The sequence below is a fragment of the Somniosus microcephalus genome, chromosome 3, assembly GCF_052327205.1.
Source record: "Somniosus microcephalus isolate GS21.2 chromosome 3, FLI_Smic_1.0, whole genome shotgun sequence".
NCBI classification, from domain to species: domain Eukaryota; kingdom Metazoa; phylum Chordata; class Chondrichthyes; order Squaliformes; family Somniosidae; genus Somniosus; species Somniosus microcephalus.
In genome coordinates, this window is record NC_140989.1 from 65,732,883 (window position 1) to 65,748,563 (window position 15,681).

At 42.9% G+C, this 15,681-nt stretch overlaps 1 protein-coding gene across 7 annotated transcripts in view; it reads left to right on the forward strand.

Annotated features, from left to right (window-relative positions):
- The window catches only part of LOC147121110 (synaptotagmin-14-like), a 262,320-nt gene that overhangs the window by 118,153 nt on the left and 128,486 nt on the right, over nucleotides 1-15,681 (forward strand). For 3 of the 7 annotated variants that reach the window (XM_085980841.1, XM_085980846.1, XM_085980853.1), the window contains exon 3: nucleotides 3,575-3,739. In XM_085980841.1, the coding sequence (XP_085836967.1) occupies nucleotides 3,575-3,739 (165 nt within the window). The other 4 variants (XM_085980831.1, XM_085980836.1, XM_085980854.1 and 1 more) reach the window with 3 other exon arrangements.

Below are 15,681 nucleotides of genomic sequence, written 5' to 3' on the forward strand. Positions count from 1 at the left end.
GCACTGTTGATGACACCTTCCACCACTTTGCTGATGATTGAGAGTAGACTGATGGTGGTAATTGGCCGGATTGGATTTGTCCTGCTTTTTGTGGACAGGACATACCTGGGCAGTTTTCCACATTGTCGGATAGATGCCAGTGTTGTAGGAGTACTGGAACAGTTTGGCTAGAGGCGCAGCTAGTTCTGGAGCACAAGTCTTCAGCATGATAGCCGGGCTGTTGTCGGGGTCCATAGTCTTTGCTGTATCCAGTGCGCTCAGCCGTTTTTCTTGATATCACGTGGAGTGAATCGAATTGGCTGAAGACTGGCTTCTGTGATGGTGGGGACCTCAGGAGTAGGCCGAGGTGGATCATCCACTTGGCACTTCTGGCTGAAGATGGTTGCAAATGCTTCAGCCTTGTCTTTTGCACTCACGTGCTGGGCTCCACCATCACTGAGGATGTGATATTCATGGAGCCTCCTCCTCCCGTTAGTTGTTTAATGGTCCACCACCATTCACGACTGGATGTGGCAGGACTGCAGGGCTTTGATCTGATCCGTTGATTGTGGGATCACTTAGCCCTGTCTATAGCCTGCTGCTTTTGCTTTTTAGCATGTATGTAGTCCTGTGTTGCAACTTCCCCAGGTTGGCACCTCATTTTTTGGTACGTTAAATTTCTTATTTAAGAAATTATTACAAACCTCAATTAGATATTACAGAAAATCTGTTTAAAAATGTTTTGTATTTCAGAAGATATGTCCAGTTAAATTGTAGTTTTGGCAGTTCATGTCGAACCATTGTTTTGGATCTTTCCTTACACTGAAAATCCAGGCAACTGAGGTAAGCTACAGAGGCATAAGTGTGCAGCTCCACAAGGCAACTGTGAACTGATTGCAGGCTGCTGATTGAGAATGTGTTGGGGCCAGAAAATACCCATACTGTATTCAGTGGATGTTGGAGAAGGCACTTGGCATGAAGAGAAGTACAAAGGGGGTGAAATTGATTACTGCCCATTTTCAGACTCATAACCAGAGTGCGCCTCAACCAGAAAGGCTGAAGCTTGGGCCTCATAATAGGGGCGATCTGCCAGTAAGTCCTGGAGGGCGGGGCGGGGCGGGGAGGTTGAAATAAGAAACATACCTTTTGGTGGTGGCTGCTGCTTAGGCCAAAGCAATCGCTGCGGAAACCTGAGCAGAACAGGCCCAGTGCCTGCTCTGCTCCACTCCGCGCCGCAGGCATCCTGAAACAGGTGTTAGGCACCTAATTTACATATGCAAGAGGAATAACGCCTGTTTCACGCAAGTGCCACGAGCACCTTAGCAGCCGCTTTTGCTGATATGGAGCACCTGTATCCCTTATGCAGATTGCTCCACGAAATTGGTCTTTTTTACGTTCGTTTTACTCCCATAAAATGGGTGCAACGAGGACAAGTTTCTACCTCAAATTATTTGGTCTGCATAGTCTATAAAAAAAACTACAATAAAACTAGACATATCTACTATGAAACAACAACACCAACAACTTGCATTTATATAGCGCCTTTAACGTAGTAAAATGTCCCAAGGCGCTTCGCAGGAGCGTTATCAAACAAAATTTGACACCGAGCCACATAAGGAGATAATAGGGCAGATGGAAGAGGTAGGTTTTAAGGAGCGTCTTAAAGGAGGAAAGAATGGAAAGACCCTAGGCAAGACGGAGGGTCAGAGGGATCTGGGTGTGCAAGTACACAGATCCCTGAAGGCGGCGGAACAGGTGGATAAGGTGGTAAAAAAGGCATATGGGATACTTGCCTTCATTAGCCGAGGCATTGAATATAAGAGCAAGGAGGTTATGATGGAGCTGTATAAAACACTGGTTAGGCCACAGCTGGAATATTGTGTGCAGTTCTGGTCGCCACACTACAGGAAGGATGTGATCGCGTTAGAGAGGGTGCAGAGGAGGTTCACCAGGATGTTACCAGGGCTGGAGCGCTTCAGCTATGAAGAGAGACTGGGCAGGTTGGGTTTGTTTTCCTTGGAGCTGAGGAGGCTGAGGGGGGACATGATTGAGGTGTACAAAATTATGAGGGGCATAGATAGGATGGATGCTGAGGAGCTTTTTCCCTTAGTAGAGGGGTCGATAACTAGGGGGCATAGATTCAAGGTAAAGGGCGGGAGGTTTAGAGGGGATTTGAGAAAGAACTTTTTCACCCAGAGGGTGGTTGGAGTCTGGAACTCACTGCCTGAAAGGGTTGTGGAGGCAGAAACCCTCACAACATTTAAGAAGCATTTGGATGTGCACTTGAAATGCCATAGCATACAAGGCTACGGGCCAAATGCTGGAATATGGGATTAGATTAGACAGGGCTTGATGGCCGGCGCGGACACGATGGGCCGAAGGGCCTCTATCCGTGCTGTATTACTCTATGACTCTATGACTCTATGAGAGGTAGAGAGGCAGAGAGGTTTAGGGAGGGAATTCCAGAGCTTAAAGCCTAGGCAACTGAAAGCATGGGCGCAGATAGTGGAACAGGAGATTTATAAACTGTTTTATTGCAGTATCTACAAGGGAACAGTACTTACAATGAAAATACTCCTCCCAATATAATTTTCAATTGCCCCAAAATCCCACAGTGCCTCTGGAGGGGTTGGAAATGCCATGAGGCAGGACTTCACGCCACTTTGGCTTGCTATTGACTCTTTCCAAAATCTGAGGGACGGGGTTATTTTAATATTTGGGACGAGCACCTGTGCCTATAGTGGTGCATCAGAGGTGCCTGCTTTGCTGTGAATGTGGAAGTTGCAACGGCACCGTACCACTCTGAAAGGGGATGCTGGAGGCCTGAAGCAAGCCGAAAAAAGTTGTAAAAAAAAATTATCAATGCCAGTCAGGGAGCATAGAGCCAGTCTTACAAAGGTAATCAACCCCAGAGGGGCTAATTACCTTTGTTTTCTTCAGTTTTGGGACCGTCAGAAGGCCTAGAATGGAAATTGCATAGGTTCCGCTGGGCTTATTAGGGGTGAACTGGATGGAATTCCCCGGGTACTCTGGGAATATCCCCAGACATACCCCAAAGTTGATGTAATGATGATAGACCCTCCTCGCGTACCATTTGTGAGGGAAGTTGTGAGGAGCAGAAACCTGGCAGATTCGGGTTCCGCCACAAATTACGGCCTCCCTGCTGGAATTGTATCCCCCCTTCCCGAAGACCGGAAATTCTACTCTAATATTTTTAGTGAATTCTTTTTTCTGTATTTGTATTTGATCAGTCTCTGGAAACTGCAAGTATAAAAGTAAAGTAGCTGACAAGTTATGTATTTATTGCAAGCTTATCTCATATATAGATAGGTGTGGCTCAATTGGTAGCATTCTTGCCTCGGAGTTAGAAGGTTGTAGGTTTAAATCCCAGTCCAAGACTTAAACACATAGGCTAATGGTGCTCACTATTATAATGGGATAAACCCACAATTTTCTGACTCGGGTGAGCGTACTACCACTGAGCCAAGGCTGACACTTTTTGGTGACAATTGATATCTGTATAAAAATATATTTGGTTGCAGTGCCCATGGGATCACTTGGAGATATAATTTTAATGTCTTTCATTCTTTTTCAGTATCGCCAGAGGCAGTTGGCTTCCTCTCTGCTGTTGGGGTGATTATCATTCTCATGATCCTCCTCTTTCTATATATCAACAAAAGACTGTGCTTTGAGAATATAGGAGAGTTTCCGTGCCTTGATGCAGAATACAGGGCCAACAAAGATTTACAAGAAAATACCCGTAAGTGCTTTATTTTAGGTCTTAACCTTTTTAAGTTTTCTGAAAGTGGAAAAATGTCTATTTTGCTAGAAAAAAACTAGTATGTGCAAATGTAACTCTCTTATTTAACTCAATTGCTTTACAAAGTTGTTAGAAATACAAACATCCTATTAATTCTTCTAGAATATCAATCTTCAGATTCCAATTGAATGAAATTCTTTTGAATTGTATCATTCTTTTAATAAAATCATCAATAATTTAGAGGTCATTTTTATTTAATTTAGTTAGAATAGAATTCAAGTAATATTAATTGCATCACAATAGTGAGTTACGGTCCAGTGAGTCTTCATGTTCTCCAAATAATTTACTCTGTATAACTCAACAATCATTACACCTAATAGTTTTCTATTATTTCTATGTGGATTCCTACATTTTGTATGATTCCCATGGGTATATGGGAAACAAATAAATACTGTGACAACAAGAGCAGGTCAAAGGCTAGGTATTCTGCGGCAAGTGTCTCACCTCCTGACTCCCCAAAGCCTTTCCACCATCTACAAGGCACAAGTTAGGACTGTGATGGAATATTCTCCACTTGCCTGGATGAGTGCAGCTCCAACAACACTCAAGAAGCTCAACCCATCCAGGACAAAGCAGCCCGCCTGATTGGCACCCCATCCACCATCTTAAACATTCACTCCCTCCACCACCGCCGTACCGTGGCTGCAGTGTGTACCATCTACAAGATGCACTGCAGCAACTCGCCAAGGCATCATCGGCAGCACCTCCTAAACCCACGACCTCTTCCACCTAGAAGGACAAGGGCAGCAGGCGCATGGGAACACCACCACCTCCAAGTTCCCCTCCAAGTCACATACCATCCTGACTTAGAAGTATATTGCCGATCCTTCATCGTCGCTAGGTCAAAATCCTGGAACTCCCTCCCTAACATCACTGTGGGAGTACCTTCACCACACGGACTGCAGCGGTTCAAGAAGGCGGCTCACCACCACCTTCTCAAGGGCAATTAGGGATGGGCAATAAATGCTGGCCTTGCCAGCGATGCCCACATCCCATAAACGAATTTTTTAAAATACTCGATTTACAGAGTCCCAAATGGCCAAAAGTCATTTTCCAACTTTGCGTTACCACTGGGGAACCAATGGATGTAAAATCATGGATTAGGCACCTGCGAGTTCCCCATTTATGCATTTGTCAGGCAAGGTTCCCTGTCCGTAATGCAAAAATAAGAAAATTGGCCCTAAATGTTGACACCAAGGTGCATGTTTGCGGCGCATCAAGATCAGCATACAGGCTGGTTACAAATCTATGGAGATCATATTTCCTATATCTTTCTTTACTTGTTCTTAAATCTGAAATAAGGGCCATACGCCAGTGGCTCATGAATAAATGTGCCATATGCCAATTGTTGAAAAATTGCACTTATATGTTTATTAGATGTGCATATCATAATTTTAAACCCTTTGCATTTATTTACTAACAGAGGTAAGCTGAAAAGGATGACCAATTTGGCAACATTAACCAATTACACTATGCATCTGAATGGGGTTTTGCTTTCTTGGGGTTAAAAAGACTGCTTGATTAAATGTCGTTTTTCAAGAGTTTTCAACAAAGCCTGCCATCAGTGTCCTCTTTAGTCGAGCAGCTTAGCAGTGCTGTAGAGGACCTGAGTGATGCAGTTGGGCAGGCTGGGTACACTGTGGCTGATTCATTCACAGAGCAGGTAACACATATGCTAAGTGGCTTGCGTACAGAAGAGGAACCTTCTGAAGTTTGTGCAGATGATAGTTCAGCATCTCCAAGTAACAGCTCAGAAGTTAAAACAAAGAAGCTGTCTACTGAAGAAAGAGAAGAAACAAAAGAATATGCAACAAATAGTGAACTGAATGTTAATTCAGGAACGTTGCAAGATAGTGCAAGGTATGTTGTATCAGAAGTTAAAAAAGAAAAAAGGCAGAGGCAATTTCAACACCAATCTTCAGTTAGTAGTTTAATAGGTGATGTTTCTGCAGAGACAAGTACAAAGGATTATAATGTACTGGTTCATAAACCAGTGGAAAACATTGCTTCTCCACAACACACAGATATTTCAGATGTTACTGTGGGACACAAGGAAGTGCAACGGCACAAAACGTCAAAAAGTCACCTTTCGGAATCAGAGATGTTAACAGACACAGAATTCAAGAAAAGTCTAAAGCAGAAAGGAAAGAATCATGGAGGTGGCAAAGGATCACTATTCAAGAAAGATAAATCGATTTCAGATTGCAATGGTGCTACACAAGCACCTGAGTCTCAAACAATAGAAGAAAATACTAAAAAGTTCAAATGCATGTCATCTGATGTAGGTTTGAAGAAGACCAACAACGAAGTTAATGATCTACCTTTAAAAGACAAAAGAAATAGTTCAACCAAGTCTAGCAAACATAAAACTGAAGCCTCAAATAGTAAAGTGCACAAGAATGAATCATATGTAGCTATGGATAAACAGAAAGAGCAGGTGCATGGAAAGGGCAAAAGGAAGTCATCAGTAATTGATATTGGGGATAACAAAGGAACTGACCAAACTACTGTAGTGGAAGGGCAAAAAAAAGATAATGAAGTGAAAAAGTCAAGCCGCTGGCTATCAGAAGCTGCAAAGAAATCGACTTCCAATAAACCAGATCCTTCAGAAAAATGTTCTAAAAAGCATGAGGAGAGTCTTTCAAATGGTAAAAAACACTCCACAGATCATAAAAATGAGTTACAAAGACAAAAAGAACTTAAGAAAAAAGGAGAAAGAGAACTCTCATGTACCAAAATATCAGAAAAAAGCAAAACGGTCAAGAAAGAAAAAAAAGAAAAGAAAACTTCAGACAGAGGTGAGGTGCATTTTTCCAACTTGATCTGCTGTATAACTTCAGCCTGAACTACTGTGCTCTGTCACAAGCACTATTAAAAGATTCCGGAACTTTCTACTCTAACTTTTGGAACCGTGGCAACATATCTGTTTCTGACTTTGTGTTAGAGAAGTCCTCTATTTCACTTTTTCTTATTCTTCAAGGATAACTTCAGTAATGATATTCTTTCCATGTCCATCTGTTACTTTTGATGATGTTTTACAAGAATTCTTTCAAAAATTATGCATGCAGTTAAAGTCATCATTCATGTCTAAAACTTTGTGAGAAGTTGGATTGACTTTAAGTCATCTGTCACCTGTTAAAATTTATCACAGGACTTAAAAATGGTGTAGAAATAGTTCAGGGGTAAACTTACCATCCCTGAGCCATTCAGGTCGGAGAGTCCTAGATGTAATCCGCGGTTCGTACTCAGTTCATTGATCTTAGCCAAGGTGCTACAGTTGGTTACAGACCTTGTGTTTTAGAGGCAGCCTTGACCAAAGCCTGAAGTTTTATCCTCCCAATTTACATATAAAACTACTAGATAGTAGGTACTACCTTAATGAAAAAATCTATTCTATATTAAAAATGTTGAGTGGGTTGCAACATTCAATCTTAAAATGCATTGAAAACTCCTAATGTCAGGCTTTGTCAATGGGAAACCCATTTTATAAGTGCCAATTTATCTGCAGTACCTGTTACACCTGTAGGCGGCGATGTAATTGCCATTTATGTAATGTTAGGTGCAAAGCCTTCCACTGGCACTGTGTTTTAGCATTGAAACTCCCCATACAGCTCTATTAAACAGACATTGGTTCTTAGACTACGTAGTACCATTGTAGCCTTTTCTCAATGTTATTTTTGGTTAGAGTAATAGTAGTTAAAAACATCATCACTTCACCATGCCTGAACAAAAACTGTAGACATCAATTGCCAAAATAGCATTTACCCTCATCAGATGAAGCCTGGCTGGTACGTAGAGTATCATGATAGCCTACTTTAGTCAGTAAATCTTTTTCTTTCCTGTATCACTGAAGTAAATTGGTACATGCTTCCAGCTGATCCCTGTAAACTCCAAATGGGTCAGCACTGGACGACACCGCTGAACACAATACACACAGATTAACATTGGTATATTCTGGAGTTAGAGTCCATTAGCATGATATGCACAAGGTGATTCTGGTAGTCCATAATTCTTCACTCAGACAAAGCCCTGGTATGCAAAATAAGCTGGAGAGGGCAGGAGATTTGAAGCCCTTTCCTTCAGTAGAGGAACATGATTGTGTGAGGGTAATGCCTTGGAGGTTTTTCTAACATATAATCATTGATTTTAGGGTGAGTAGTGTTTTTTTCAAAATGATTTAATTCTTGTATTATGTTATAAATGTTATATGGCTATATATTCAACTAGCTGAAGTGCCCGGCGGTGCCGAGGCTTTTTCGAGGGCATGTTGTTGTTGGAAGAGAGAGAGAGAGAGCGACGGAGGGGGGAGGGGGGAGGGCGGGGGTGGGAAGGGGGTGAGAGGGGGGGAAGGGGGTGAGAGAGGGGGGAAGGGGGGGAAGGGAGGGCGGGGAGGGAGGGTGGGGGGGCCCCCCCGAGGGTCGCGGCCCCCCCCCCCCCGAGGGTCGCGCCCCCCCCCCCCGAGGTGAAGACCGCCGATTGCGGCTGTGCGAGACGGCCGGCAGGCCCGGTTGCCAGGGTAATTCTTGACGCTCAGCAAGCCCCGCCCCCCGGCCGAGCCAGAGAGAGACGCTGCGTCTCAGCTCCTGCTGCGCGCGCACCCTTTAGTAAGGTAGCGGCGCTGGGCTGAGTCCCGCCCCTCCAGCCTTCGAGTGGGGCCGGGAGGTGCCTAGCTCGGGCGTGGGTGCGGAGGAGAAGCCGAGGCTTCGAGGCCTACCTGGAAAAACGGGGAAAGGTAGGAAAATTAATGAGATTAGATAAGTTAATTCGTTTCTAAATCATTTTTTTTTAAAACAATATGTGTTTTAAAAGCAACGTTTTTTTTAAAGACGCAGAAAGCGGGAAAAAGAAAGGAAAAGTTTGGAATCAAGATGGCGGCGACTCACCTCGGTTCAGAACGATAAGGCCCGGGCACACACGCACCGATTGGTCGACCGTCAGGTCACCAAAGCGTAGGATTGGTCAATCGTCCCGTCACTCGACCGTAGGAGGGCCCGGCCGCACGCGGCAGCAAGCCGCCGTACGATTGGTCGACCTCGAGGTCACTCTGTCGCTAATGAGCGGATAATGAGATGCTAATGAGCGGAATGTTGAAGGTTTTTCGGATACCGCGGGCGCGATTTTAGCCCGGCCGAAACGTAAATACGCTTAAAACCGTCTCGGAAGCGTAAGCTTTCTTTGGAGGTAACGCGCGCGTAGGTACGCCCTGTAACTTTCGAGTGCATAGCCCGCCAGACGCACACGCGATGACTGACAGAATGACAGATAGACAGAATGACAGATCGACCAATTTATATATATAGATTTGACCAGAAATTAAAATGGCAGCTGAAATCAATTTGAAAAAAGTAACTTGAGTAATGTGATTGGTTGTTGGGTGGTAGCTGTTTGATACTTTTAGAAATAAATTGAATGATTGAATTGGTTGGTTCTGTGTGAGCTCTTCATTTATGATTGGTAGCTTGCATAATAGGGAGCTATTTGTATCTGTCTACACTTAAATTAATCAACATTTCTGACAGATAATTGAGCAATTCAGTAAAGTGAGATGAATGGTTTTTCATGCTGTGGGTACTTTAATGTGCATTTAATGTGTGACATGTGTTATATGCAAGACTTTTAATTATGTGTCCCTGACACTATCGACCATAATTTTGCAAGGAAGGTAAGATAGCTTGTGAATATCTCTGATCTATCCTCGAGCATGTTCTTAATCTCCATGTGGCTCACCGCTTCAATCCGCTCTGCCATCACCATTTTGATCTTTCCTTCTAAATTGGTCCAACCAGGCTCAACACAGATGTCAGGGACAGTATTTAATTTTCCTCTGGAGCACTTTACAGCCCCCTGATCCGAGCACTGACTTCAGCAGCTTCAAACCTTAGCTGTCTCTCCCAATTTCCTCTCTTTGACATTTTACTTTTCTCCCTTCCATTTTGGAGATGTTGTGCTCATATTTTGTCTTTCTAAGCTTTTTCTTAGCATGATTGAAATGACGTTTGTATATCATCCAGCATTTTTCACATCTTTCCAGTTTGTAAAAAAAATCCATTCACAGGCTAATAAAGCAGTTTGTTTTGTATGAGCATTTACTGTATTTCACTAGCGACATCTATGTTGTCCTCACCTCTCTTTATTTTAGTAAGTACTATAAAAGGGTTCACTTATCTTCCCTTTCCAGTTTTGATGAAGGACTTGTACCCCAAAAGTTAACCTACCTTTTGCCTTTTCAGATGCTGAGGGATCTCTGTATTGCCACCATTTTCTGTTTTTATTTCAGACATTTGGGTATTTGCAGTTCTTTTTGTCTGCTAATATTACTTTGTGATAAACTTCTAAAGGGTAAAAAAAAGCTTACCAAGGTGACTCCCTCCAATGTTTCCATTCTCTTGAGCGGGAAGTACCTGGCTGCTGCCCCCATCCGACCACTCTAACACAGATGACCTATCTAATAATATATACTTGAAACTAAACAGGCTTTCATAAAAAGCGATTGGGAGAGGGGTGAAATTTAGGACTCGGAAGGTTCATTTAAACCCACATGAATAATAATTCATTAAGAAGACACTGTGGTACTTGTGCCACCAATCATTATTGATTTTCCCTTTACTTAATGATTTTAATATTTTTTTCTAACCTTTCAGTTAATTCTCTGAGTTTGAGTCTATAACCGAGAGAATAATTTAAGCAGCAAGTTACTGTTTGAATGTCATTCTGAAATTAATGGCATAATTTCAATCTTTAAGTTTTTAAAGATAGTGTCACTTGTCATTAATTACTGGTATCCACTATTTTTAATGGAAATAGGGCTACATGAGATAGAAAAGAAACAGAAAGCTACTGAATATGGGTATCAAATAGTCACTAATGTCATTTTCTCAAATGACACTATAATTTGTGTCCTTTGATTTCTAGTTATCGCTTAAGAGTAGAAATGACAAGCACTATTTAATCTTCACAGGAGGTAGAAGGTTTTGTCAAGCAGAAACACATTTAGTGTAACAGTTGATGTAAAATTCTGTTACAATAATAAATAATAGATTATCAGTACCAAAGTAAAGAACTACATAATCTTGTCATAAATACATATGATAAGATGCATGTTACAGTTTTGGCTCATATGGACTTTGACCCAGCAACTACAGGCCAGTCAGTTTAACCTCGGTAGTGGGGAAGCTTTTAGAAACAATAATCAGGGACAAAATTAACAGTCACTTGGACAAGTGTGAATTAATTAAGGAAAGCCAGCACGGATTTGTTAAAGGCAAATCGTGTTTAACCAACTTGATCGATTTTTGATGAGTTAACAGTGAGGATTGGTGAGGGAAATGCGGTTGATATGGTGTACATGGATTTCCAAAAGGCATTCGACAAAGTGCCACATAATAGGCTTGCCAGCAAAGTTGAAGCCCATGGAATAAAAGGGACAGTGGCAGCATGGATACGAAATTGGCTAAGTGACAGGAAACAGAGAGTAGTGGTGAACGGTTGTTTTTCGGACTGGAGGAAGGTACACAGTGGTGTTCCCCAGTGGTCAGTTCTAGGACCACTGCTTTTCTTGATATATATTAATGACTTGGATGTGGGTGTACAGGGCACAGTTTCAAAATGTGCAGATGACACAAAACTTGGAAGTATAATGAACAGTGAGGAGGATAGTGATAGACTTCAAACAGGCTGGTGGAATGGGCGGACACGTGGCAGATGAAATTTAACGCAGAAAAGTGTGATACATTTTGGTAGAAAGAATGAAGAGAGGAAATCTAAACTAAAGGGTACAACCCTAAAGCAGATGCATGAACAAAGAGACCTTGGGGTGTATGTGCACAAATTGTTGAAGGTGGCAGGGCAGGTTGAGAAAGCAGTTAAAAAAGCTTATGGGACCCTGGGCTTCATGAATAGAAGTATAGAGTACAAAAGTGTGGAAGTTATGATTATCCTGTATAAAACACTGTTTCGGCCTCACAGAAGTATTGTGCCCAATTCTGGGCACCGCACTTTAGGAAGGATGTGAAGGCCTTAGAGAGGGTGCAGAAAAGATTTACAAGAATGATTCCAGGGATGAGGGACTTCAGTTATGTTGATAGACTGGAGAAGCTGGGGTTGTTCTCCTTAGAGCAGAGAAGGTTGAGAGGAGATTTGATAGAGGTGCTCAAAATCATGAGGGGTATAGACAGAGTAGATAGAGAGAAACTGTTCCCATTGGCAGAAGGGTCGAGAACCAGAGGAAACAGATTGGCAGAAGAACTAAAGGTGACATGAGGAAAAACTTTTTTACTCAGCGAGTGGTTAAGATCTGGAATGCAATGCCTGAAAGGGTGGTGGAAGCATACTCAATCACAGCTTTCAAAAGGGAGTTGGATAAGTACCTGAAAGAAAAATATTTGCAAGGCTACGGGGAAAGGGCGGGGGAATGGGACTAGCTGAGGTGCTCTTGCAAGGAGCCGGGCATGGGCCGAGTGGCCGCCTTCTGTGCTGTAACCATTCTATGATTCTAGGGCAAATTGTACATGATAGTGGAAAGAAGTGGCTTGCTTTTCTTGTTTGTATTAAGTTACCCTTTTTTTACTTTATATGTTTACCTCAAAAGAAATCAAGCAGCATGCATGAATTGTATTTGTTCCTTATTGTGGCAAACAATGTCACCTAATATTTTCTCTAAGTAGTACTTAGAATTAAAGTTGTGCTGGTATATTTGCTACTGGTGTAGCTTTTGAATCATAGAATCATAGGGGGTGATTTTGCCAGCCCTGAGGAGGTGGGTTTGGAGGTGGGACTGCCGGGAAAATGGCAGAATCTGGGGACAGGTACCCATCCCGCCTCCGTGCCATCTTCCCAGGAGGCGGGTACCCGACCCGCACTGGGTCCCATCTCCTGGAGGCGGAAAGGGGATTACAGCCACTTAACTGCCTGTTAACAGGTTGTTAACAGGCAGTTAAGAGGATTATCCCCATTTTTCCATCATAGGTGCGGGCTTCCCGACGTTGGGAAACCCCGCCAGGGTCAGCAAGGCGAGCAGTGGGTCTGCAGGGGTCGCAGGGGTCTTAAAGTGTGCTGTGGAGGTGAGTGATGGGTGCAAGTGTAGGGAGGTAAGTATGTGAGGTGAGTGAAAAGTGATAGAAAAAGTTTCCTTACCTTTGTTTCTTCCTGCAGGCTTCAATCGTTGGGGATGCGGAGGCTCCGGCATCTCAATGGCAGCTATGACAGATGGCTGCTGCATTCTCCGATGCAACAGCCATCTGCTTTCTGCTCACAAAAGAGGTTTGGTGAGCCATGAGTACAAGAACTCACCAAACAACAGAGAATGTCGGTGTTTGACAGCTTCTCAAAGCTGTCAAACGATGACAATTCATCTGTCAGAAATTTTTGACAGATGAAACATCATACGCTGACGTTCTCTGTAACTGGCTTCCCCTTAATTGGGCTGCTAAGCCCGCTGGGTGGGCTTAACCAGGTCAATCAAGGGAAAATAGCGTAGGTTGGCCACAAGTCGATGGAGGCGGGACTAAAACCCGACAAGCAGCAGTCCTGCCTCCAACCGCCCCATTGGCAAAATCACCCCCATAGAATGGTTACACTGACACTTGCTCCACTTGACCTATCTCATTCTCCAGAACCAGATCCAGCAATGCCTCCTTCCTCGTTAGGCTGGAAACATACTGATCAAGGAAGTTCTCCTGAACACACTTCAGAAATTCTTCCCCCTCTCTGCCCTTGACGCTATTATTATCCCAGTTTGTATTAGGATAGTTGAAGTCCCCCATTATCACTACTCTATAGTTCTTGCATCTCTCAGTAATTTCTCTGCAAATTTGCTCCTCCATATTTTTCCCACTAGAATACACCTAGTAGTGTAATGGTACCTCTACTTTCTTAACTCTAACCAAATAGATTCTGTCCTTGACCCTTCCAGGACATCCTCCCTCTCCAGCACGATAATATTCTCCTTAACTAATAGTGCCACACCACCTCCTATCTCCTTCCCTATCATGGACTCTGACCAACAAAAGTAATCACCTGCAAGGGATGACCAAGGCAAAACTTCTGAGATGATAAATCTCTGTAAAATCTTTTCATTAAGCCTCAAAGATAATCTAGTGAAACTTCAGGGTACCATTCTAACACTTCAACCAGCATTATTCAACCATGACTTGTTATTTCCAGAGATTCTGGGGGCAATTATAACCTAACATGCCTGGCAGGAAACTGACAGGAATGGGTGGAACACTAACATAGAAACATAGAAACATAGAAGATAGGAGCAGGAGTAGGCCATTCGGCCCTTCGAGCCTGCTCCGCCATTCAATGTGATCATGGCTGATCATCCAAACTCAGTACCCTGTCCCCGCCTTTTCCCCATATCCCTTGATCCCTTCAGCCTCAAGAAACATATCCAACTCTTTCTTGAATATATTTAATGAACTGGCCTCCACCGCCCTCTGTGGCAGAGAATTCCACAGGTTCACCACTCTCTGGGTGAAGAAATTCCTCCTCATTTCAGTCCTAAATGGCTTACCCCTTATCCTTAGACTATGACCCCTGGTTCTGGACTCCCCGGCCATCAGAAACATCCTTCCTGCATCTAGTCTGTCCAGACCTGACAGAATTTTATAGGTTTCGATGAGATCCCCTCTCAATCTTCTAAACTCCAGTGAGTATAAGCCCAATCGACACAATCTCTCCTCATACGTCATTCCTGCCATCCCAGGTATCAGCCTGGTGAATCTTCGCTGCACTCCCTCCATGGCAAGAACGTCCTTCCTCAGATAAGGCGACCAAAACTGCACACAATACTCAAGGTGCGGTCTCACCAAGGCCCTGTACAACTGCAGCAAGACATCCTTGTTCCTGTACTCGAACCCTCTTGCTACGAAGGCCAACATACCATTTGCCTTCTTAACCGCCTGCTGCACCTGCATGCTTACCTTCAGCGACTGGTGCACAAGGACACCCAGGTCTCTTTGCACTTCCCCATCTCCCAATCTATTGCCGTTCAAATAATAATCTGCCTTCCTGTTTTTGCCACCAAAGTGGATAACTAGATTTACACCTCACCCAATATTACTCTCCGGTGATAAAATTGGGCGCAGTGTAAAACCAGTGTTGAACCTGATCCGGTCAGTTTCCCACCAGTTGAGTTAGGTTAAAATTGCCCCCATATTTCAGTGGTTCCCAGCACCACCGGAAGCATCGTACTTTCTAAAACACTTGATTATCTCTGACTGCACTTACCAGTATAATCTGCAATTTAATTCCCAATTATACAGCTCTTTTTAAAATAAATTAAATAACTTAGCATTAACTTCTTTTGATGGCTATGAATTCCACCTATGCAACATTTTATTGGGCAAAATATTTTCCACTATATACTTTCATTTGAGGATTTTTAATTTTGTGACCATACTTTGTGGTGAAATTCCTATCTAATTTTACTGAAAAAGTATTCCACCACTTTATACTTGTGTCTGCTTTTTTGCAAAAATTAGCAAAAACAGGAACTTCACCTTCAAGTTAAGAAGCCTTTTTATAATTAGGTGATCTATACTTTTAACCATTTTTTCCCTTAAATTTAAAAAAGAACTTGCATTTATATAGCACCTTCCATATCCTAAAAGCAGCCAACAGCACTTCATAGCCAATTAATTACTTTTGAAGTGTAGTCACAGTTATGTAGGCAATACAACACCAATTTGTGCACTACAAGGTTCCACAAACAGTATTTGAGATAAATGGCCAGTTAACTTATTTTGATGGTATAGCTTGAGGGATAATTGTCAGCCAGGATATTAGGAGTACTATATGTCCTTCTCCAAATGGTTTCATATGATCCGAAACAAGAGTTTAGGGCCTTTGTTGAACATCTAATGCAAAGGAGAGCACTACCA